Source organism: Podarcis filfolensis, assembly GCF_964270895.1.
Source record: "Podarcis filfolensis genome assembly, chromosome: 7".
NCBI lineage: Eukaryota > Metazoa > Chordata > Lepidosauria > Squamata > Lacertidae > Podarcis > Podarcis filfolensis.
In genome coordinates, this window is record NC_139603.1 from 76,299,480 (window position 1) to 76,322,216 (window position 22,737).

At 47.1% G+C, this 22,737-nt stretch overlaps 1 protein-coding gene across 1 annotated transcript in view; it reads right to left on the bottom strand.

Annotated features, from left to right (window-relative positions):
* Positions 1-22,737, bottom strand: part of SNTB1 (syntrophin beta 1) — a 107,338-nt gene that overhangs the window by 22,449 nt on the left and 62,152 nt on the right. Inside the window, exons 2-3 of the mRNA XM_083622097.1 lie at positions 21,533-21,749; positions 10,939-11,146 (exon numbers count right to left, since the gene is read on the bottom strand). Coding sequence (XP_083478223.1) covers positions 10,939-11,146; positions 21,533-21,749 — 425 coding nt within the window. The remainder of the gene's footprint in view (positions 1-10,938; positions 11,147-21,532; positions 21,750-22,737) is intronic.

The following is a 22,737-nucleotide window of genomic DNA, read 5'->3' on the forward strand; positions in this document are numbered from 1 at the left end:
CTAGGACTTGAATGCACAACTCTGAGATGAAGAGTTACCAACTGAGCTGTCCTGTGGCAAGACCCAATGAGCAGCTTAGGATGCAGGCCATCTCTGCTTCAGCCAGCTGATTCCTGGCTCAACCAACCCCAGTCCAGCCAAAGATATGCCAACAGATCTCAGCCCAGTATACCTGAAGGAGCGTCTCCACCCCCATCGCCCAGCCCCGACACTGAGGTCCAGCTCCGAGGGCCTCCTGGTGGTTCCCTCACTGCGAGAAGCCAAGTTACAGGGAACCAGGAAGAGGGCCTTCTCGGTAGTGGCACCCGCCCTGTGGAAAGCGCTCCCATCAGAAGTCAAGGAAATAAACAACAACCTGACTTTTAGAAGACATCTGAAGGCAGCCCTGTATAGGGAAGTTTTTAATGTTTGATGTTTTATTGCGTTTTTAATATTCTGTTGGGAGCCGCCCAGAGTGGCTGGGGAAACCCAGCCAGATGGGTGGGGTATATATAACAAGTTGTTGTTGTTGTTGTTGTTGTTGTTGTTGTTGTTGTTGTTGTTGTTGTTGTTGTGGTGTCTCATCCTGGCTTAGTCAAGGTTGATGAAAGCCCTAAAATGGGGCGTTCTGGGGGTGGGACTTAGGCTGGATATCTGAATCCCATTGAGCTTGGACACTTGACCTAGCAACCTGGCACACAGCACTATTTTACAGGGATCCAGGCAGAGGGCCTTCTCGGTAGTGGCACCCGCCCTGTGGAACGCCCTCCCACCAGATGTCAAAGAGAACAACAACTACCAGACTTTTAGAAGACATCTGAAGGCAGCCCTGTTTATGGAAGCTTTTAATGTTTAACAGACCACTGTATTTTAATACTTTGTGGGAAGCCGCCCAGGGTGGCTGGGGAGACCCAGCCAGATGGGTGGGGTATAAATAATAAGTTGTTGTTGTTGTTGTTGTTAATCAGAGGATCGTAGAATTGTGGAGTTGAAAGGGACACCAAGGGTCATCTAGTCCAACCCCCTGCAATGCAGGAATCCAGTCAACCTCCACTTAAACGCCTCCAACGAAGGAGAGGCTTGTTGGCCAGGCTGTGACTGAGCAGCAAACCTCACTGTTGAACGGGGTTTGAATCTGGTGTCTCTTTACATTGGCTTGCTTTACACCAGCTTCTTGTGCATAGGATTACTCCCTCTGCCTAACCTGTCAATCCTCTTTTAAACCACTCAAAGGCAGCAGGTCTTTGGGGTTTGGGGCAGCCGTCTCTCTCAGCTCCACCTTGAGACGGCAAGGTTGAAACTAGGAACCTGCGTGTAACTCATCTGCCCTAATCTCCCAACTTCTTTTTCATTCTGCCTATAATAACGATGAGGATAATAAAACTTGTCCCTCAAGTTTTACCCGTTGATTAATCAGCCCATTAAACCGAGCGGTCCTCATCTGCACAATTGTAAGGTTAAATACATATATACATACTTTAAAAATAAAACTGCTGGTATTGGCAGATGTTCTCCTTTTCCTTTCCTTGCTCTGAAATCTCTGAGTCAGATCTCTCTTTTTCCTTTCGGAGCCAACTCGCTGGTCACGAATCGTTTGAGGTAACAGGTGCATAACCATTATCAGGCAGCATTTGGTTCCCATTTCAGATATGTGGGGGACTTTCCCATTCCTCTGGATATGATCCCAAACCACATCCCAGAGCTGCTGGTTATCCCTAGTAAAACATCCAGGCAGATGTGAAAAGCGCTTTTGAACCGTGTAAGAAGTAGCTCAGGCTGGATGTTCCTTTAGGCTATTTGGAAAGTCTGAGGGCAACCAAATGCAAAACAGCTGGGGGTGTGAAGAATAACTGTAGAAAGCCCCTTCCCCCGAAGATAAGCTTGCGATAAGAATGGCCAGATTTGTCTGCAAAAATCAAAGCATGTTCTTCTGGATAAAATGGGTCCAAACTTTGGTCTCAGCTGGAAGCAAATGAGGATCCCAGACTGATCCACAAACCACTTAAGGCCTGTGCTTAGATCTACAGTCGTACCTTGGAAGTCAAACGGAATCCGTTCCAGAAGACTGTTCGACTTCCAAAAAGTCCGAAAACCAAATCGTGGCTTCCGATTGGCTGCAGGAAGCTCCTGCAGCCAATCAGAAGCTGCGGAAGCCCTGTCGGACGTCTGGGTTCCAAAGAACATTTGCAAACTGGAACAATCACTTCTGGGTTTGCGGTGTTCAGGAGCCAAAGTATCTGAGTTCCAGGCCATTCGAAAACCAAGGTACGACTGTTTGTTTGTTTTAAAAAATATGAACTGCAATCTCCAAACAGTATACAACCATAGAAGAGACATGACTAAAATATACAAGCCAATTAAAGAAAAGTTTGCAACCATAATTAAAAATAAAGATAATTAAATAGTCTAAGACCGGTTTTTCCTGTTGAGGTCAGTGAGGCTGAATTGGGCTTAGAGCCAACCATACTTTACTGAACTATGAAATCTACCAATAGCCTCTCTAGGCACATATCTGTTTATATTTAATCTCAATAAATCTTCAGCCTTGGTTCATGTTCCACCTTCCCCTGGTATGTGTTACGTCCCCCTTCTGAAAATGGCCAAGTTTGTACACCACAGTAAACCATAGCTAACACTGTACCATGAACGTGACTACAGAGCAGCTTTGACTCCTTGTTGCTCACGCTGGGAGGTAATAAACCATAATCCCTGCCTTGGTATCACATTCAAAACGGGTTGCGGTTTGCTTTGCCCTTCTGAAAACTGCCCAGTTTGCACCCCATAATAAACCATGGTTAATGGTTTACTGCTGGGTTGTCTAACTCCTTTAAGTTCAAAGCACAATCCCTGGCTAAACATGACATCCAAGCAAACCATGATCTCCAAGTCCTGACTTTGTCTACAGGTTGTGGTCTCTTGTGAGTCAAACCATGTTCCCTGGGTTTAGATGCAGTGCTAAACCACAGGCCATAGTTTGTCTTTTCCAGGGCAAGCAGATGCAAAACTGCTTGTGCATGGTAAAAACCATGCAAATATACATGTGCAAATATGGCTGAGATTTCTGGCAGACAAGTCTACTTCTGGCCGCACTCACAATTGGGGTGGCTGTTCTTATCCACACAGAACGTTCCGGAAGGGGGCAACATCTTCCTTCCTCCAATCTGTCTTGTGACCTCATTAGAAAACATGCTTCGATCCGGAGCTATGGTAGTGGATTAAGAGGAGGGAGAAACTCCTTGACTCTTTGCTTTGTGTGTGAAATGTTTAAGGCCGGCGCTGACAATTGACCTCTGAGGGTTTTTTTCTATCTAGTACATTCCCCCGCCGCCATGTTCAAGTTCCCTAGCTTTTTTCCTTTAGCAGGGCAGGATCGCTTGGTGCGCTCCTTCAAAGGCTTATTTCACCTGCTGCTCCTTGCTTAGCTGTTCCTAAAATATACCCAGGCCGTTTTTAAACACCTTTGCCTTCATCTCTCCCCATTACGCCTTCTGCTTGGAGGTTCTGTGCTATTTCTTCCCTCTCTCCCAACTTCTATAGGCTTCATGGGGAGAGACCACAACTCAGCGATGTCAAAGGTCCCAGATTCCAAGCCCTTGTAGTACGTCTGGTTAAATATTCAAGTTGTAGGGCAGGCTGGGAAAGAGCTCGGGATGAGACTATGGACACCTTCGTTGGAAGTTATGCTGAGCTGAGCACAGGAAAAGCTTGCCCCGCTCACCGGCGGCTAGGCAGCCTGCCTTCCAAGTTCATCCGTCCTGTGTCCCACTTTCTGTATCCGTGCAAAAGTTGTTGTTGTTGTTTAGTTGTGTCCGACTCTTCGTGACCCCATGGACCAGAGCACGCCAGGCACTCCTGTCTTCCACTGCCTCCCGCAGTTTGGTCAAACTCATGCTGGTAGCTTCGAGAACACTATCCAACCATCTCATCTTCTGTCGTCCCCTTCTCCTTGTGCCCTCCATCTTTCCCAACATCAGGGTCTTTCCCAGGGAGTCTTCTCTTCTCATGAGGTGGCCAAAGTATTGGAGTCTCAACTTCAGGATCTGTCCTTCCAGTGAGCACTCAGGGCTGATTTCCTTAAGAATGGAGAGGTTTGATCTTCTTGCAGTCCATGGGACTCTCAAGAGTCTCCTCCAGCACCAGAATTCAAAAGCATCAATTCTTGGGCGATCAGCCTTCTTTATGGTCCAGCTCTCACTTCCATACATCACTACTGGGAAAACCATAGCTTTAACTATACGGACCTTTGTTGGCAAGGTGATGCCTCTGCTTTTTAAGATGCTGTCTAGGTTTGTCATTGCTTTTCTCCCAAGAAGCAGGCGTCTTTTAATTTTGTGGCTGCTGTCACCATCTGCAGTGATCATGGAGCCCAAGAAAGTAAGAAAACAGGGAGCTGAGCCACAGAGAGCTTCCCATTACATTCATTTGTTGCTCCAGGCTTTTAAGCTTTGGTCCTGCTTTTGAGAAGGCAACATTCCTTTGGTCCTTATTGGTCAGTGTGAGCAATGGGCAGGCAAGGCGGCCTAAAATGGCATTTGGCAGGCTAGCCCTCTGCTTATTCTAACCTCCGTGTGCCCAACATTCTGCTGCCGTCGATGGTTTCAGCAGGCTCGTTTGCTCCTTGCTTGTCTGGTTGGCGTGCAGTGTTTGTTTTTCTTTCCTAATCCTTAAATTGAGGTAGATGGCAGAGAGGGAGAACATTGTTGTGTGCTGGGACTCCAGCCCAGGGCTTGCTGAGCTGTGGTTGGAAATCAGAAATCTTACAAATTTCAGGACAAAGCAGATCCTGCAACTTTCTAGCAAGCAAGTTTTTCAGGCCCAGACCTTTGCTCACAGTTTAGCATTAGGTTTGCATTGCGCTGCACAGGCATGCATAAAAGTCCTCCGTCATAGGTAAAAGGTAAAGGGACCCGTGGACATAGGCGACTATGGGGTTGTGGGGCTCATCTTGCTTTCAGGCCGAGGGAGCTGGCGTTTCTCCACAGACAGCTTTCTGGGCCATGTGGCCAGGATGACTAAACTGCTTCTGGTGCAACGGGACACCGTGACGGAAACCAGAGTGCACGGAAATGCTGTTTACCTTCCCGCCTCAGCAATACCTATTTATCGACTTGCACTGTTGTGCTTTTGAACTGCTAGTTTGGCAGGAGCTGGGACAGAGCAACAGGGCGCGGGTGGCATTGTGGTCTAAATCACTGAGTCTCTTGGGCTTGCCGATCAGAAGGTTGGCTGTTCGAATCCCCACGACGGGGTGAACCTCCATCATATAGGCTGCATGAATCACTATAAGCATTTCTGCACCCGTAGGATATTGAATGACAGAATCACCGAGTTGGAAGGGACCCCAAACATGATCTAATCCAACTCTCTGCAATGCAGGAATATCAACAAAAGCATCCATGAGAGAAGGCCATCCAACCTCTACTTAAAAACCTCCAAGGAATGAGAGTCCACCACCTCTCCACTCCATTCCACAGCTCTTATTGTCAGGAAGTTCTCCCTGGTGTTTAGTTGGAATCTCCTTTCTTGCAACTTAAAGCCATTGGTTTGGGTCCTAGCCTCCGGAGCAAGAGAAAACAAGCTTTCCCTCTCTTCCATGTAACAACCCTGAAGATATTTGAGGACGCAGGTGGCGCTGTGGGTTAAACCACAGAGCCTAGGACTTGCTGATCAGAAGGTCGGCACTTCGAATCCCCGCAACGGGGTGAGCTCCCGTTGCTCGGTCCCTGCTCCTGCCAACCTAGCAGTTCGAAAGCACAAAGTACAAGTAGATAAACAGGTACCGCTCTGGCAGGAAGGTAAACGGCGTTTCCATGCACTGCTCTGGTTCGCCAGAAGCGGCTTAGTCATGCTGGCCACATGACCCGGAAGCTGTACGCCGGCTCCCTTGGCCAATAAAGCAAGATGAGCACCGCAACCCCAGAGTCGGCCACAACTGGACCTAATGGTCAGGGGTCCCTTTACCTTTACTTATCCCATCTCCTCTCAGCCGCCTCTTTTCCAGGCTTCTTCAACCATTCCTCATAAGGCTTGGTTTTTAACACGTTGCCATTGTGATTGTGTTCCATACTACAAAAGGAAGTATGGAAAACAGACCTGCTCTGTGACCATGCAAAAGTTAGGAGCGTGAGATCCAAGCTTGTTTTCGAAGTACTAAATTACGGTTTACTGTTGCTTCTTAACACAGCCATTGCCTAACATTCAGGTGCTCCTTCCTGTTTCACAGCCCTTTAAGTTCCTTCATGATGTAAAAGTAAAGGTAAAAGGACCCCTGAACATTAGGTCCAGTTGTGGCCGACTCTGAGGTTGCAGCGCTCATCTTGCTTTATTGGCCGAGGGAGCCGGCGTACAGCTTCCGGGTCATGTGGCCAGCATGACTAAGCTGCTTCTGGCAAACCAGAGCAGCGCACGGAAACGCCATTTACCTTCCCGCCGGAGCGGTACCTATTTATCAACTTGCACTTTGACGTGCTTTCAAACTGCTAGGTTGGCAGGAGCAGGGACCGAAACACGGGAGCTCACCCCGTTGTGGGGATTCGAACCGCCAACCTTCCAATCAGCAAGTCCTAGGCTCTGTGGTTTAACCCACAGCGCCACCCGCATCCCTCCTCCATGATGTAGTCATCTTTTTTTTAAAAAAGATAGGGGAAAAAGTTAGAAAAAAACCAAGGGACAGAAAATGACTTGTTTCCCCACCGTTGATTACATTGTACAAGCAGTAAACCTGCGTTCTGCACCACTGTGCCAATGGCCCACTTCAATTAACATGCCAGCATGGTGCGTATTTCTTCCTTCTTTAAAAAGCCCTAAGGTGATCTTGCAATGTGCTCTGCATCTAAATCACCTGAGGTCTGAGGTTAATGTCCGCAGCGCACAACTCATTAGCTGCGCATTACTGTCCAAGCCAAACCCCCCTCCCCCCAACTAACATGATTGATCCAACCACATGCTTAGTCCTGGGACTCGTTCTCAAATGAGAGTTTATTGCAAAAGGAAAGGTCAGCACCTTTGCAGAATGTTCTTTCCGATACATGTTGCAAGCTTTTGCTTTTCGAACTAATCACTGGGGGAAGGGTGGAATGACAACTAATACAGAGCCTCATTAAAAATTGAGAAGAGAGACAGGGAAGGGAGAAAAAAGAAGCTCTGGTGCGGCCAGTTCCTTTCTTCTTACCTCTGCTTGAGAATATTTTATGCTGCAATAAGCCTTACACCACAACAGATGCTTTGTCCACCTAACCCAATGGCTGCAGCTCTTATGGGTCTCAGACAGGACACGTAATCCATTTAGGGGAGGGACAGTAGGTCTGTGGTAAGAGCATCTTCTCGGTGTGCAGCAGGACCCAAATTCAATCCCCAACATCTTCGGGTAGGGCTGGGAGAGACTGCTGCTGAAAATCCTAGAATTGCTACCGGTATAATAATAATGATGAAATAATAATAATAATAATAATAATAATAATAATAATAATAATAATTTATTTATACCCTGCCTATCTGGCTGGGTTTCCCCAGCCACTCTGGGCGGCTTCCAACCGAATATTAAAAACAATACAGCATCAGACATTAAAAACTTCCCTAAACAGGGCCGCCTTCAGTTGTCTTTTAAAAGTAAAATAGTTGTTTATCTCTTTGACATATGATGGAGGGGGGCGTTCCACAGGGAGGGCGCCACTACCGAGAAGGCCCTCTGCCTGGTTCCTTGTAACTTCGCTTCTCGCAGTGAGGGAACCGCCAGAAGGCCCTCAGTGCTGGACCTCAGTGTCCGGGCAGAACGATGGGGGTGGAGATGCTCCTTCAGGTATACTGGGCCGAGGCCATTTAGGGCTTTAAAGGTCAGCACCAACACTTTGAATTGTGCTCAGAAATGTACTGGGAAACAATGAAGATCTTTCAGGACCGGTGTAAGCAACATTGAGCTGGATAGACCAGTGGTCTAACTCACTGTAAGGAAACTTCATATGCTCCTGCAGGTTATATGTTGTTAAGAGTTCCAAAAACCCTTATTGTCATGGATTGGCTGGATGCAGATGAATGGAGGGAGGAACCAGCTGTGGAACCACCAGGGGAAGAAGGCTCTGAGCCTGGGGACTGCTGGTGGGACAACGAAGAGGGAGAAGCCTGGGAGGAGGTGGTGTAGGAAGCAGAAGAGGTAGCAGGGCTTAGTGAGCAGAGAGAGTCTGTGGCAGAGGGAAGTCCAGATGAAGAAGGTGAAGCAGGAGAGAAAGGAGGACAAGAGGCAGAGGTGGGTCAGGCTGGTGAAGAAATACAGGTGTCTTCCTCTCCTGCTACAACTAAGCTCCTTTCCCTCCCTCGTCTGCCAGAACCAGAAGAGGCATGAAGTGGATGGAGGGAAGATTGGTGACACAGTCTCCGATTATTTGAGGGGGAAATAATTGCTTTAAGTCCCCCTCCTGGAGACGAGGGAACTTAAAGCAAGGTCTAAGCTGCAATGCTTCAAAGCATCTTTGTAAATAAGATGATGGGTCTTCTTTTCCACTAGCTGACATTTGCAGTGTGACGTGAATTACTGCTGGCTAAGACCAGCGACCAGAAAGGACCACTGCCAACTGAAGCGTTGCGCGTGAAACATTTATCCCTTTCTTTCTTTTTTTAACAAAAACTGCAAATGAAACTGTGATCCAATTACCATTTGGGTAGTGATCGGTCCCTGTTCTTCGAAGCACATGCAACTACATGGGGAATCATGCATGTGTAGAGCCCAATTTTAGCAATGAACATGGAACTCATCAGAAATCTTGGAAAACAGAAACATCTTGAAAATTGTCCCAGTTTGCTATACACAACCTGCTTTTTGAACAACTGGAAGCACACCATATTATAGTTACCAGTGGCAGTCACACTGAACCAAAGACTCTGTGGGAAAGGACTAAATGTGGGTTTTAAATGAACAAACCGTAGCAATCCTGCATGGCTGGATTGCTCTTTACAGCAAAAGCTGCCTAAATTTGTCAGGTTCTTCTCTGAAGTCCCAAGAGCTAGAATCCTGTGTTTTGGGGGTGTTTTAACCATAAAATCACAGCCTTGCAAAGAATCAAAGGGCTGTCTGGTGTGTTTCAGGGGTCCCAGGGAGCACTTGCAAGAATAACAAACGAAACCAACACCCCAGTTTATTTGTGGTAAGTAACTCCTGGCACTTCATCACAAGATCAGAAGCAGTGACCTCCAAGGAAAAAGCGAAGGGCGCAGGTTGTTTCAAGTTGGAACGACAAACACGAGATGCATACCACACAAAGGGCACCCCAGCCCCAAGCACTACCAAGTGTTATGAAAGCATCACACGTTGGCATCGGCTTTCAGTTCTGGGTCCTGTCCAAGATCCATGCCTCTTAAAGCCCTAAATGGGCAAAGAGCTTAATATCCACTGGGACCAACTTTCTCTTGCTAAGCGTCTGTCTTAATCAAGAATGCTGAGTCCGTGGACCCAGGGCAGGGAGAACAGCTGAGGTACCTTGAAGTGCCCATCGTTGCTAAATATACTGCCACCACCTCCAACCGAGTGGTTGATCACGGTAGAATAGAATGCCTGCTGTCCTGAGCATTAATGCAGCAACAGCACATTGCATTTCATAGATGGACACCCAAACGCCAACTGGGATTTGCAAAACGTTACTCTAGTGGAGCCCCATTCTCTCCAATAAAGCGGCCTTTGCCCCAACCGGCTGTTTTGGACTACAAGTCCCATCAGCCTCAGCGAACACAGCTGGGCTGGCGCTGATGTGAGTTGAAGTTCAAAGCAGCAGCTGGAAGTAACCAGCTTGGGCAAATTTTGCTATGAGGAGTTCGGCGTTTTGCTTCTAGGAGTCCATAGGAGGAGGAGAAAACCATGATGCAGGGAGCTGGAAAAACGCCTATCATGACCAAAGAGTCCCCAACCCTTAGAAAAAGATGTTCACATGAGGGGGTAATTTAAACATATCCATAGGAGGCCCTAGATGAAATCCCACAATGCTTCAGAAACATCTGGAAGAACTATGGGAGCAAAGGTCAGGGTCAACTGTGCAGCGATCAAAATGATCAAGGCAGTAGAGCAAGAGCCCTGTGAGGAACAGCTGCAGCGTCTGGGATTTTAGGCAAGCCAGAGGTGACATGGGGGGACCTTATAAAATTATACATGGCATAGAAAGAGTGGGAACAGAAAAGCTCTTCTTCCTCTCCTGTATCACTAGAGCTTGTGTGCGTGCAATGAAGCTGAAGTTTGGAAGATTCAGCAAGTACCTCAGTAGAACTTGATCCCAAAGGTGGCAGTGATGGCCACCCCACTTGGGCTGCTTCAAAATGAGGATTTGACAAATTTGTTGTCCCGAACCCCCAGCATACCTGGCAGAAAGTTCCCACTGGTGTACACAGCCCCCAAAAGTACCATGTCGGAGAGCTCCTGGAACAACCAAGCCGTGGTCCATCAACGTGGGCAGCTGAGCAGACACGGCACCTCCGTTCTGCTTCCTTTTTATACCTTGCACGCTGATTGCCACATCTGGGCTTGACCAGGCCAGTGACCCTCACCTATCCTGAGCCTACTCCAGCTGGGGAAGCTGAGCTGGGGGCTCTTGCCTGCCTCCGCCTCCTGGAGCGCCCTTCTCACTGCTCCCTCAGGATGCTCAGAAAGTAAAAAGTAAAGGACCCCTGGACGGTTAAATCCAGTCAAAGGTGCAGCGTTTGTCCACAGACAGCTTTCTGGATCATGTGGCCAGCATGACTGAACGGTCTGGTGCAATGGGACACTGTGACGGAAGCCAGAGCGCACAGAAACGCCGTGTACCCTCCCGCCACAGGGGTACCTATTTATCTACTTGAACTGTTGTGCTTTCAAACTGCTAGGTTGGCAGGAGCTAGGACAGAGCAATGGGAGATCACCCTGTTGCGGGGATTCGAACCGCTGAACATCTGAGCGGCAAGCCCCAAAGGGAAGGCCTGTGGACAAAATGAGGAATTTGTTACCTTTTCTGCGAGCCAGCCGAGGTGCCTGATCTCTCGAGCTCCAGCAATTCCTGCTTTGCCCAGCTGATCTTTGACCTCCGAGATGGCCTTAGGAATGAGATCGCTGACGCAGGAGTGGATGGAGTGGAACCAGGCCTGCGCTGTGGCGGAATCCTTACTCCTTAGAACCAGGGTGTGCCTGGCATCTGGCGAATGAACTTCTACGAGCCTGCAGGAGGGAAAATAGCAGAATCAGGATAACAGCTGGAGGTTTAGTCTCAAAATATATAGGGTGGCTATTGTAAAGCAGCCCAGTCCTATGAACCTTGCTAGAATACAAGTATTAAATATCCATCTCACTGCAGGTCATGTTTTATGCAAATTGCACTATTATATTCTAATAGATTATTGAATATTATTTTACAAGTCGTTCCACTTTAAAGTTATGTTTTATTATGATTTTTCGTACTGCATCGGATTATTAGAAGGTGTGCGTCCTTTATTGCGTATTTTGTTGCTGCAAACCGCCTTGTGTATATAGGTAGGCTGTATACAAATTAAAAAGCAAAAAAGAAATGAAAATGAAAATACCGCAGGGTGTGGGTCGCGAAGTTTAAATTCTAGTTAGCGAAGTGAAGAGGAAACAAACAAGCCACGAATTATCACAGGCTGGTTGTGGTTGGCTTGAATTAACTAGAACTTGAACAGAACTGGATGTGCTTTGTTCAGAAGTAGAAATGAAAGTTTTCCGCTTCCGAACCTTGTGCTCAAGAGCAGAGAGCCCACCAGGCCAGCAATCGCTGCAGCTCCGTCACGGAAGAGGAAAACATGGGAACTCTCCTCAATGTGCAAGAAGAACCCTGAGCACTTGAGGAAATTGTTGTTATTGGGGAGTGTGTCCAAATAGCAAAGAATACGCTAAAAGACAACAAAATGAACTGGACTCCTTGGCAGGTTTTGAATAAACACGTACAAATTTATTGGGTTAATATGGTGGATAGATAATATAAGGATGTATACAATTTTACAATACGCAGAGAACAATGTGAGTTGAGAAATCAGAGAGAGGAGCTGAGGGAAGTCTTGGGGGGGAGAGAGGGAGGGTTTGTTGGGGAGGTGGGAGGGGAAAAAGGGGAGGAAATAATGAAGGTGATTCGTATTGATGATTTGTTATGTTGCAATTGTTAATAAAAAAATAAAAAAAACAAATAGCAAAGAATACGCTAGACTTAATGTACGTGGTGCTTTACAGAATGACATGAGGAGGTCACTGCCCGCAAGGCATTTACAGGTGAACTTTTGACAGGTGAGAGGAACCATAGAATCGCAGAATTGTAGAGTTTGAAGGGACCCTGAGGATTATCTCATCCAAACCCCTGCAATGCAGGAATATGCAGCTGTCCCATACGGGGATCGAACCTGCAACCTTGGAATTACCAGCACCATGCTCTAACCCACTGAGCTATCCATGCATCAATAACAAACACCACTATTGACTAGTAGCAGGTGTCCAGGACTTCAGGCAGCGTCTCCAGGTGCCTGGGATTGAACGTGGGACCTTCTGCATGCAAACCAGATGCTCTCCCTGTGAGCTGTGGCCCTTCCACATGCAGAATATTTCCCTACCCATCCTGTCTGCATAAATACATCGATATGCTAGGCATGGTCACTGAGGTGCCGCGCAAACGTTTTGCAAGCAGAGCGCGTTTGCCAAACGGACGGGACAGCTCTGAAGGCTTAAAACGTGTTACACTCTTTGGCAACCTGCTTTCTGAAAGGCAACATTATGTTTATCTGCTATTTGGCGATAAAAGTTCCCTTTTCCACTCTCCCTGGCCTAGAAATATTTCAGGCAGTGCCACAGCTGTGTTTATCCTCACACGCCACCGCAGTTATGCAAACACAGCATGCGGAATGGCTTTCGATAAAACCCACACCAGCCCAAAGGAATGGCACGTTTAAGCGTGAGGTGGCTGCCATGATACACACTCGGCCACGCACAGGAATGGTATCACGTTTTCTCAGGGGCTGCTTGGCTAACTTCGCAAAAACGAAGAGTCCGAGTTGCCAGTGGTCATTTCCCAGCATTCCTCCTTTCACTTCCAAAATGCTTCCCGTCTCTGACATGCATTTAGCCCTCCCATAATCAGGCAAAGAGCCTAACAGGGCCTTGTTGCTCTCCCCAGGGAAGTTTGGCTGGCACCTTCATGATACACTTTTAGGCGCCAGGCAATAAACAACTACCATATTTTCCCCTCTATAAGACACACCAGACCACAAGACGCACCTAGTTTTTGGAGGAGGAAAACAAGAAGGAAAAAAATTCTGAATCTCAGAAGACAGAACAGCAAGAGGAATCGCTGCACAGTGAAAGCAGCAATCCCTCTTGCTGTTCTGGCTTCTGGGATAGCTGCGCAGCCTGCATTCGCTCCATAAGATGCACACACATTTCCCCTTACTTTTTAGGAGGGAAAAAGTGAGTCTTATAGAGCAAAAAATATGGTATTTTACTTTTAAAAGACAACTGAAGGCGTCCCTGTTTAGGGAAGTTTTTAAAGTCTGGTGCTGTATTGTTTTTAATATTCAGTTGGAAGCCACCCAGAGTGGCTGGGGAAACCCAGACAGATGGGTGGGGTATAAATAATAAATAAAAATAATAATTACTCTTAAACCAGGCCTTTGGCTGATTGATATCCAGCGCCCTTTTAAAAATGGGGGGGGGATTACTGGGTTTTTGTTGTTTTTTATTTTCATTATGTATTTTGTGTTTGTAGATTGCAATTTTATGTGGTTGTACTGCCCTGAGACCTGCAGGCATAGGGCAGTATACAAATTTAAATTGTTGTTGTTGAACGGGCAACATAATGACAAACAGGATTTAACATATGCAACTGCAAATTACAATCATAGCCTCCCTTGTCCATAGCAGAACCATTCCAGCTTTCTATTATTGGTTTCTTTTTTTCAAATGCCCATTGTTATACAACATGGTGCATTTGGTTTCTGTTCTCCTGGCCGCATCAAACAAACGCCTAACTCTAGTCTGTGCGAGAGCCTTATATGGCGCTGTGGTCTAAACCACTGAGCCTCTTGGATTTGCTGATTGGAAGGTTGGCAGTTCAAATCCTCTCAACAGGTTGAGCTCCCATTGCTCTGTCCCAGCTCCTGCCAACCTAGCAGTTCGAAAGCACAACAGCACAAGTAGATAAATAGGTACCCCTGCGGCGGGAAGGTAAACAGCGTTTCTGTGTGCTCTGGTTTCCGCCACGGTGCCCTGTTGCTCCAGAAGAGGTTTAGTCATGCTGGCCACATGAGATGAAAAGCTGTCTGTGGACAAATGCCGGCTCCCTTGGCCTGAAAGCAAGATGAGCGCCGCAACCCCATAGTCGCCTTTGACTGGACTTCACCGTCCAGGGGTCCCTTTAAGGAAGCCCGTCTCCAGCCACGCTCACTGCAGCTCCCACAGCCTCACCCCAACACTCGCACGCACAAAGGGGGCGATCCCATGGCAAAACCTGCTGGGATGACCAGCTGAGGTTGCAGCGGATGTCCGTCTGCGCCAGCTGATTCTTGCTCCGCCAAGCTCAGAAATCTCAAGTCCCCAAGCCTGACTCAGCCAAAGAGAAGCCAACATAACTTGCTCATCCCGGCTCAGTCAATGTAAGCACCAAAAAACGGGGTGCAGGATCAGAGAGGGGGGAAGCTTAGGCTGAATCCTAAGTCAATTCAGCTTCATGTGGCAACTTGACAAAGGACAGTTTGTCAATGCTTGGTCAATGCTTGCTTTCCCTCTTGTCAATGTTCGTGCAGAGCAGCGGCAACAGCCCCACTGCAGAATGGGTTTTCGATCCAGGGTTAACTTTTCGCTGGCTTAATTTACACCATCTTGCTTTGGACCAGCTCTTTGAACACAGGATTGCTCCAACACACAAACACACACACAATATTTAGGTTTTAAAACGTCATTTCATACCATGGCTGCACCACGGTCGACTTCAGGTTTTTGAAAGCTTCCTTACTTCCGTATATGGACACAAGCTGTACTTCAAAGTTGTATCAAAGACGATTTCCAGACGTATCATTATGCACATAGCTGAAGTGTATAGGCTCTGTCAGCCGGCTGATTTTGCTTTTATGGGCATGGATGGCCAAGTTACTTTGCTAGAGAGCATGAACATGTCATGGGCTGCGTTCTAAAATAGCAGAGCACTTCTCATCAGAGCAGCGAGGTATGCTCAGGGACATTGACGCAAGACGAAAAGCCAAACTCCGTGCCAGGAACATTATGCAGATTAAGCAGCAGATTTGCATCACTTGTACAAACCATTTGTTTTGATTCCAATATTTGAGATTTCCCTGGGTGGGTTCCTCTTCTATACGCTCCCTGAGCAGAACATCTGAAGCAGAAACTTGAATATCTTTCCTATTATTCTACCTTCCTTTCCCTAAGGCAAAATGTCCAAAAAGGTACTGATAACTGAATAGAGGAAAGAAGCCACATTCTGCAAGGGGAGGCATGTATAGGGTCTTAAAAAACAACAACCCTGTAAGGCCTGAGGCCTGAAATTGGACAGGTTCCCTATGAACATAAGAAGACCTCTGCTGCATCAGATAACATTGGGGGGCTGCAGGGAGACTCCCCCCACAAAAGGCCACAGGATGCCAACTTTTGTCTTACAGGAATTATCTGGACTGTATGTGTGTGTCTGTGGTTATAAAATGCTACGCAATTCAACATCCTATATTTTAGGCCCCATGTACACTTCACATTTCATGGGACGCGGGTGGCGCTGTGGGTTAAACCACAGACCCTAGGACTTGCCGATCAGAAGGTCGGCGGTTCAAATCCCCATGACAGGCTGAGCTCCCGTTTCTCGGTCTCAGCTCCTGCCAACCTAGCAGTTCGAAAGCACGTCAAAGTGCAAGTAGATAAATAGGTACTGCTCCGGCGGGAAGGTAAACGGTGTTTCCATGCGCTGCTCTGGTTCACCAGAAGTGGCTTAGTCATGCTGGCCACATGACCCGGAAGCTGTATGCCGGCTCCCTCGGCCAATAAAGCGAGATGAGCGTCGCAACCCCAGAGTCGGTCACGACTAGACTTAAATGGTCAGGGGTCCCTTTACCTTTACACTTCACATTTAAAGCAGTATCATACCACTTTTATGGCTTCCCCCAAATACTCCTGGGAACTGTACTTTGTTCTGATAGTTGCCAGGAGATAACCCACCCCCATTCCAATTTCCCCTGCAGAGCTAAAATTCCCAGAATGGCTTAACTGTCAATCCCTCTCCCCCCAGGGAACTTTGGGAATTATAGATCTGTGACAGGAACAGAGGTCTCCTAACAACTCTCAGGACCCTTAGCAAACTACAGTTCCCAGGATTCTTTGGGGGAAGCAAGGGGTGTTTAAAGTGGTATCAGAGTGCAGACGGGGTCTTGCTGCGATGATTCCTCATGCCCCCAAGGAAAGAGAGGAAGCAGAGAAGTAATGGATTAGGGAGAGATCCTAACCCAGCCTTTCTCAACCTGTGGGTCCCCAGATGTTGTTGAACTACAACTCCCATCACCCCTAGCTAGCAAGGCCAGAACTCAGGGATGATGGGAGTTGTAGTCCAACAACATCTGGGGACCCACAGGTTGAGAACCGCTGTGGACCTAACCCAAATGCGGCTCTGGCTGAAGCCTTGGAACAGAAAATGATTTCATCCATCAATCTCCACCGACAATGGAGTTGCCAATATTTTAACTAGACTTGTTGGCATCACATAAGCTGCATTTATGTTTTGATTTGGGCTGGAGCAGCTACAGAAGCTGTGGGGGGTCTCTTAAAGTGTTTTCGCAAGACCTTTTCCCCACTCATTTGGGGGAATACAGGACACAGCAAGGTTTCTCACCGCGTCTGATGTTGACTGGAGAACGTCAACTGAGAGCTCAGAGTTTCCACAGGAAATAAAGGCCACAAGAACTGATAAACCCTCTTTTAATGTGTGGGAGACTCAAAACTACTCGTTTCCTGAAGATAGCAAAGGTTATTTGTGACCGTGTGAGCTGTATCTGAAACAGAGCATTGTCTCACACCTGAGCGAGATTGAAGCTCTCTTTCCCCAGGGTCTGAAAGTCATGGTCCGTTTTGAAGCCCCAAGAGCCCAGGCCTGGCTCCATTCATGGCAATAGCATCAATGATGGATTGGAGGAAGAGGGCACCATCCTCAACTTATTGTAATCCAATTAGTCTCTGAGGTTCTTGCCACTGCAGTGGATGGAGCAAAGGACCAGGTAAGGACAATTCTCAGAAGAGAGGCCTATTATTAAACCACTCTGGGAACTGTAGCTCTGTGAGGGGAGTAAGGGGCTATTGACAATGCTCAGCATCCTTTTTGTTGTTGTTTAATCATTATCCAACTCTTCGTGACCCCATGGACCAGAGCACGCCAGGCACTCCTGTCTTCCACTGCCTCCCGCAGTTTGGTCAGACTCATGTTTGTAGCTTCAAGAACACTGTCCAACCATCTCGTCCTCTGTCGTCCCCTTCTCCTTGTGCCCTCCATCTTTCCCAACATCAGGGTCTTTTCCAGGGAGTCTTCTCTTCTCATGAGGTGGCCAAAGTATTGGAGCCTCAGCTTTAGGATCTGTCCTTCCAGTGAGCACTCAGGGCTGATTTCCTTCAGAATGGATAGGTTTGATCTTCTTGCAGTCCATGGGACTCTCAAGAGTCTCCTCCAGCACCATAATTCAAAAGCATCAATTCTTCGGCGATCAGCCTTCTTTATGGTCCAGCTCTCACTTCCATACATCACTACTGGGAAAACCATAGCTTTAACTATACGGACCTTTGTTGGCAAGGTGATGTCTCTGCTTTTTAAGATGATGTCTAGGTTTGTCATTGCTTTTCTCCCAAGAAGCAGGTGTCTTTTAATTTCGTGACTGCTGTCACCATCTGCAGTGATCATGGAGCCCAAGAAAGTAAAATCTCTCACTGCCTCTATTTCTTCCCGCAAACTATCATTCCCAGGATTGGGTTTTTTGGGGGTGGGGGTGGGGTTATAGCTGTTTAAAGTGGTATCACGGTGTTCTAAATTTAGGGTGTGGACGTGGCCGCAGCTGAGCCAAGGATTTCCGCAAGGATTTGAGAGATCCAGCTGTTCCGCTGTGGAAGTCACGAGAACGGCTGCTTTCCATGCTCCTAGCCCTCTCCCTAAACTTGAAAAACTTCAGTTTTCAAGCCCCCTTCAGACGGAGAAGTGTTGAAAGCCAAAGAACTTGCAGCCAATTTCTTTAAAAGCCTCTGTACTGGGTAGGAACAAAAAGCTCATTGATGTGAAATGGGGGGGGGGGGGTTGAATATTCTCCTTCCCCTGACTTCATTGGTTTCTTTTATTTCTTTTTGGTTAGCAACTGCGAGAGAGACAATGGAGTTGAGCTGCCGTGTGCTGGGGTGCAGCTGGTTCCACATATGTTTAAAATAGGGACCAACAAGCTCGCCCTATTTTTAGCACCAGGAAGCAAAGGACCATGGAAGTCCCGTGTGCCGTTCTGCCTTGCTCACTTCCCTTGTGAGCAGAAGATTCCCAAGCCAAGGGGATTCAAAATAAAATGAGGATTTTAGGCCCTCCGCCTTATCAAGACTCTACATCTTGTAACCCTAGGACAGGCCCTCCAGATTTTTGGGGACTACAGCTCCCATCATCCCTAGCTAACAGGACCAGTGGTCAGGGATGGTGGAAGTTGTAGTCCCAAAACATCTGGAGGGCCGAGTTTGCCTATGCCTGCCCTAGGGCCTTCTCCCCTTGCCCTTTCCTTTCTAGAGGTACCCTACTCCTGTCTCAAAGCTCTAGATGAGAGATTCTCTTGCAAACCACCTTCAGTTTTAGCTCCTGATCCATCTTCCATTTCTCCACCACTCATTGTTGTTTCAGATCAGGGGTTGGCAAGGTTTACCTTGCTTGGGCCAGTTCTCTCCAGCGGAGATCCCTCCGTGGGCCGGATTGCGTACCACGGCCGCAATTTTCAGCATCTGAGCAGATGCAATTTCTGGCACCGCAGAAGCAAGTCCCCACGGCTTGGTTTGGGGGCGGCTTGTGGGCTGGTTAAACAACCCCCGTGGGCTGCTTGTGGCCCGTGGGCCTTAGGTTGCCTACCCCTGCTTCAGATCCTTGCTTTTTACCCCATCACGTTCTTTAACCGCCTGCTCCTGTCTCATCCCCCACCACCACTTCCATACAACACAGCGCAATCCTCTCCTCCCAAAATTAACGTTGGCAGCGTCCTTCCACGTGCAGTTGGAATGTTCTCAATCATGCTGTGGCATCTTCCCGGCTCAGCCAGTTTGCTGAATGCAGGCTTCATTGTCGGAAGCGCAATGCACTGCACAAACGGCTAGTTTCACTGCGTAGAAGAGGAATTTGCCTAAAACGTAACGTTCTTTCTTTCCAGAATTCACTTGTAATGCGGTAATGTAGGTAAATGACCCACGGCAACGCCAAGCAATCAGCTGGCCTACGATCTACAGCAGCGTCAAGCAATTTCAACAGCAAATCAGCTGGCCTGGAGAAGCCTCACGTATGACCCAGTCAGGTGATTTATAGGAGCATCGTGGATACCATTACAGTGGTACCTCAGGTTACAGATGATTCAGGTTACAGAATCCGCTACCCAGAAATAGTACCTCGGGTTACGAACTTTGCTTCAGGATGAGAACAGAAATCGTGCAGTGGTGGCGCGGCGGCAACGGAAGGCCCCATTAGCTAAAGTAGTACCTCAGGTTAAGAACAGTTTCAGGTTAAGAACGGACCTCCAGAACGAATTAAGTTCTTAACCGGAGGTACCACTGTATTAGGCTTTGGGTGTGGTGCTTCTGGGGATAAGGCAGGGCTGGGTAAACTATATTCCCTGTAAATGTACCAGATATGCTCGTGTTTTCTGTGGGTTTCTCATGATCACTGTGAGAGCTGAAGGCTGCTCTACGTGGACTTTTTTTTCCTGAACCAGCAGAGAGCCTCTTATGCGTTCATAGTGAAACAAACGCGGTTGCATGACGATGTAGCTGTGGCATGCATTCTCCCCGCCCCTGACCCCACTCAGAAATATTATCTGTGTAAGAAAAAAGGGGTGTTGGAAGCATCCTTCAGTGAGTCAAAGCTGCCCAGCTTTGAAAAGTCTAGGTATAGTTTTAAGAAGTGTATTTGCTCGTACTCTTTCCCGATCTGAGCCAAAAAAAAAAAAAAAGCTTCCCAAACCTGTTGCATGGCGAAGTCTTTGCAGAACACCAAGAGATTCCTGAACAGTGGGGTTGTTACAGGATGACAACATAGGAATTTTCACCCAGTTAATATAATCTGGTAAAATGTGTTCATCTGATTCACTTCAGCCAGCAGAAATCACACCCACTCTTAGCTTAGCACACTAGAACTGTGTGAATTCTTATTTATTTTAAGGCCTAGAACAGGCATCCCCAACCTCCAGATGTTTTGGCACACGACTCCCATGATCCCTAGCTAACAGGACCAGTGGTCAGGGATGATGGGAATTGTAGTCCAAGACATCTGGAGGGCCGAAGGACGGGGATGCCTGGCCTAGAATAAAGATCTGGTGTATAGACTTCCACGTGTGTGTTTTTTTAATAAAAAGAAAAAGGAAAAAAGAAAAAGGCAGGTTTTGAATAAACATTCACAAACTTTATATTGGTAATATACAGATAGATAAATTAAGGATCCATACAATGTTATAATATGCAGAGAATAATATGTGTTGAGAAACCAGAGAGGAGCTGAGGGAAGTCTGGGGTGGGAGGGTGGGTTTTTCTTTTGGGGGGGAAGGGGGGAGGGAAAAAACGAGGGGGGGAAGGAGGAGGATGTATTTTTTTGATAAATTGTCATGTTGAAATTCCTAATAAAAATATTTTTTTAAAAAAGATACTTTGCAATGGGCGTGCATTTTTGTTTATCTATGAATAAGTATCAATAAATCAGCTAATTAAAAAGTGGAATATTAATATTCAAAATGGAGTACTTATAGAGCCACAAATACATTCCATAAGGTTGATTTGGATGTACCTGAGTTTCTATGAATTCTGGATACATACACCGATGATATTATTATTATTAGTAGTAGTAGTAGTAGTAGTAGTAGTAGTACTAGTAGTATTTAATAATAATAATGAAGGTGTAATGATTTGTAAGTGTATATGTATTGTCATCATCATTTTATATAGGGATCATCCACACTTCTGTTTATCCCATGAATTCTAGTCGTGGGTCCAAGAGGTTCTTGTTTTGTTCCATGGATTTCCCCCCGGAAAACCCACTGCTTACCACTGAATCAGAACAACTGTCAATTGGGTTTCTTGACCTTCATTCCGATTCAGCAGTACATTGCGGGCTTTCCCAAAGAAAGCAGCGGGACGGAACTAAATCCTCTCAGACCTGTGACTAGAAATCAGAGGACAAATGGAATAAACCACGGAACAAAGAGAATTGTGGCTCAGTCCCCGGTTGAAGAGGTTGGTGCTTCTTTTGATCTGTTGCTTTTGCGTAAATGCATATTATCTCTCCCCCCCCTCAAAAAAAGGTCAAACACCTTCCCCTGCCCCGTGAACTTCCCCAGCAATGGCCATTACCTGTTTTCTGGGTCCGACACGGCCATGTTCCGCGTAACGTAGCACATTTTGAGCGGGATCGTCTTTTTGTCTCTGTGGATGGAGAGGGACAGCTGAGACAGGGGGTCGGTGGACGCGTTCCCCAGCCGCGGAGATTCGGGTGGGGGGGTCTCCCAGCCAATTTCAGAAACTGGAGACCCTTTCTTGACGTAGGGGGTGGCTTCCCTCATGTACTTCACTGTAGCAAAGAAGCAAAGAAGGAGAATGAAAGGTGAGTAAGCGAAAAAATGTTCCGAGAGCCAAATACTCCTTCGCTGAAGCACTAGACCATGAGTAACTCACGTGGTTCCCTGCTGCCTCCATTGGTCTAGATGACCCTCCTCTGCTTAGCCCCACAAGATACTCCCTCACTCAACATTCAGGGTCAAATTCATCCTAGTCGAGACAAACGTTAAGGCACACTTGACAAGGAGCGCACAATGACGTAAAGTGGGGTAGGAGAGCTGAAAATAAATACATTTCGCATCTGGCAACCCATGTGTCCCTTTCGTTTCAGATAGTACATGGGCAGAAGAGTCTAAAAAGCCCGAGAGACACAAATTGTCACAGCCCTCTCTAGCAGTGATGGTGGCTCATTTATCAGAAATAATGTATTTAGCATTAACTCTGGAAGTGTATACAGTGGTACCTCGGGTTACATACACTTCAGGTTACATACACTTCAGGTTACAGACTCCGCTAACCCAGAAATAGTACCTCGGCTTAAGAACTTTGCTTCAGGATGAGAACAGAAATCGTGCTCCGGCAGCACGGCAGCAGCAGGAGGCCCCATTAGCTAAAGTGGTGCTTCAGGGTAAGAACAGTTTCAGGTTAAGTACGGACCTCTGGAACGAATTAAGTACTTAACCCGAGGTACCACTGTACAGTCGTACCTCGGAGATTGAACGGAATCCGTTCCGGAAGTCCGTTCGACTTCCAAAGCGTTCGGAAACCAAAGAGCGGCTTCTGATTGGCTGCGGGAAGCTCCTGCAGCCAATCAGAAGCTGTGGAAGCTCCGTCAGACATTCAGCTTCCAAAATAAGTTCAAAAACCAGAACACTCACTTCTGGGTTTTGATCGTTCGGGAGCCAAAACATACGAGTACCAAGGCGTTCAACAACCAAGGTATGACTGTACTTGAACTATGCCTCCTAGATCAAAATATACACAGGAGGCTTTGTTTGTTT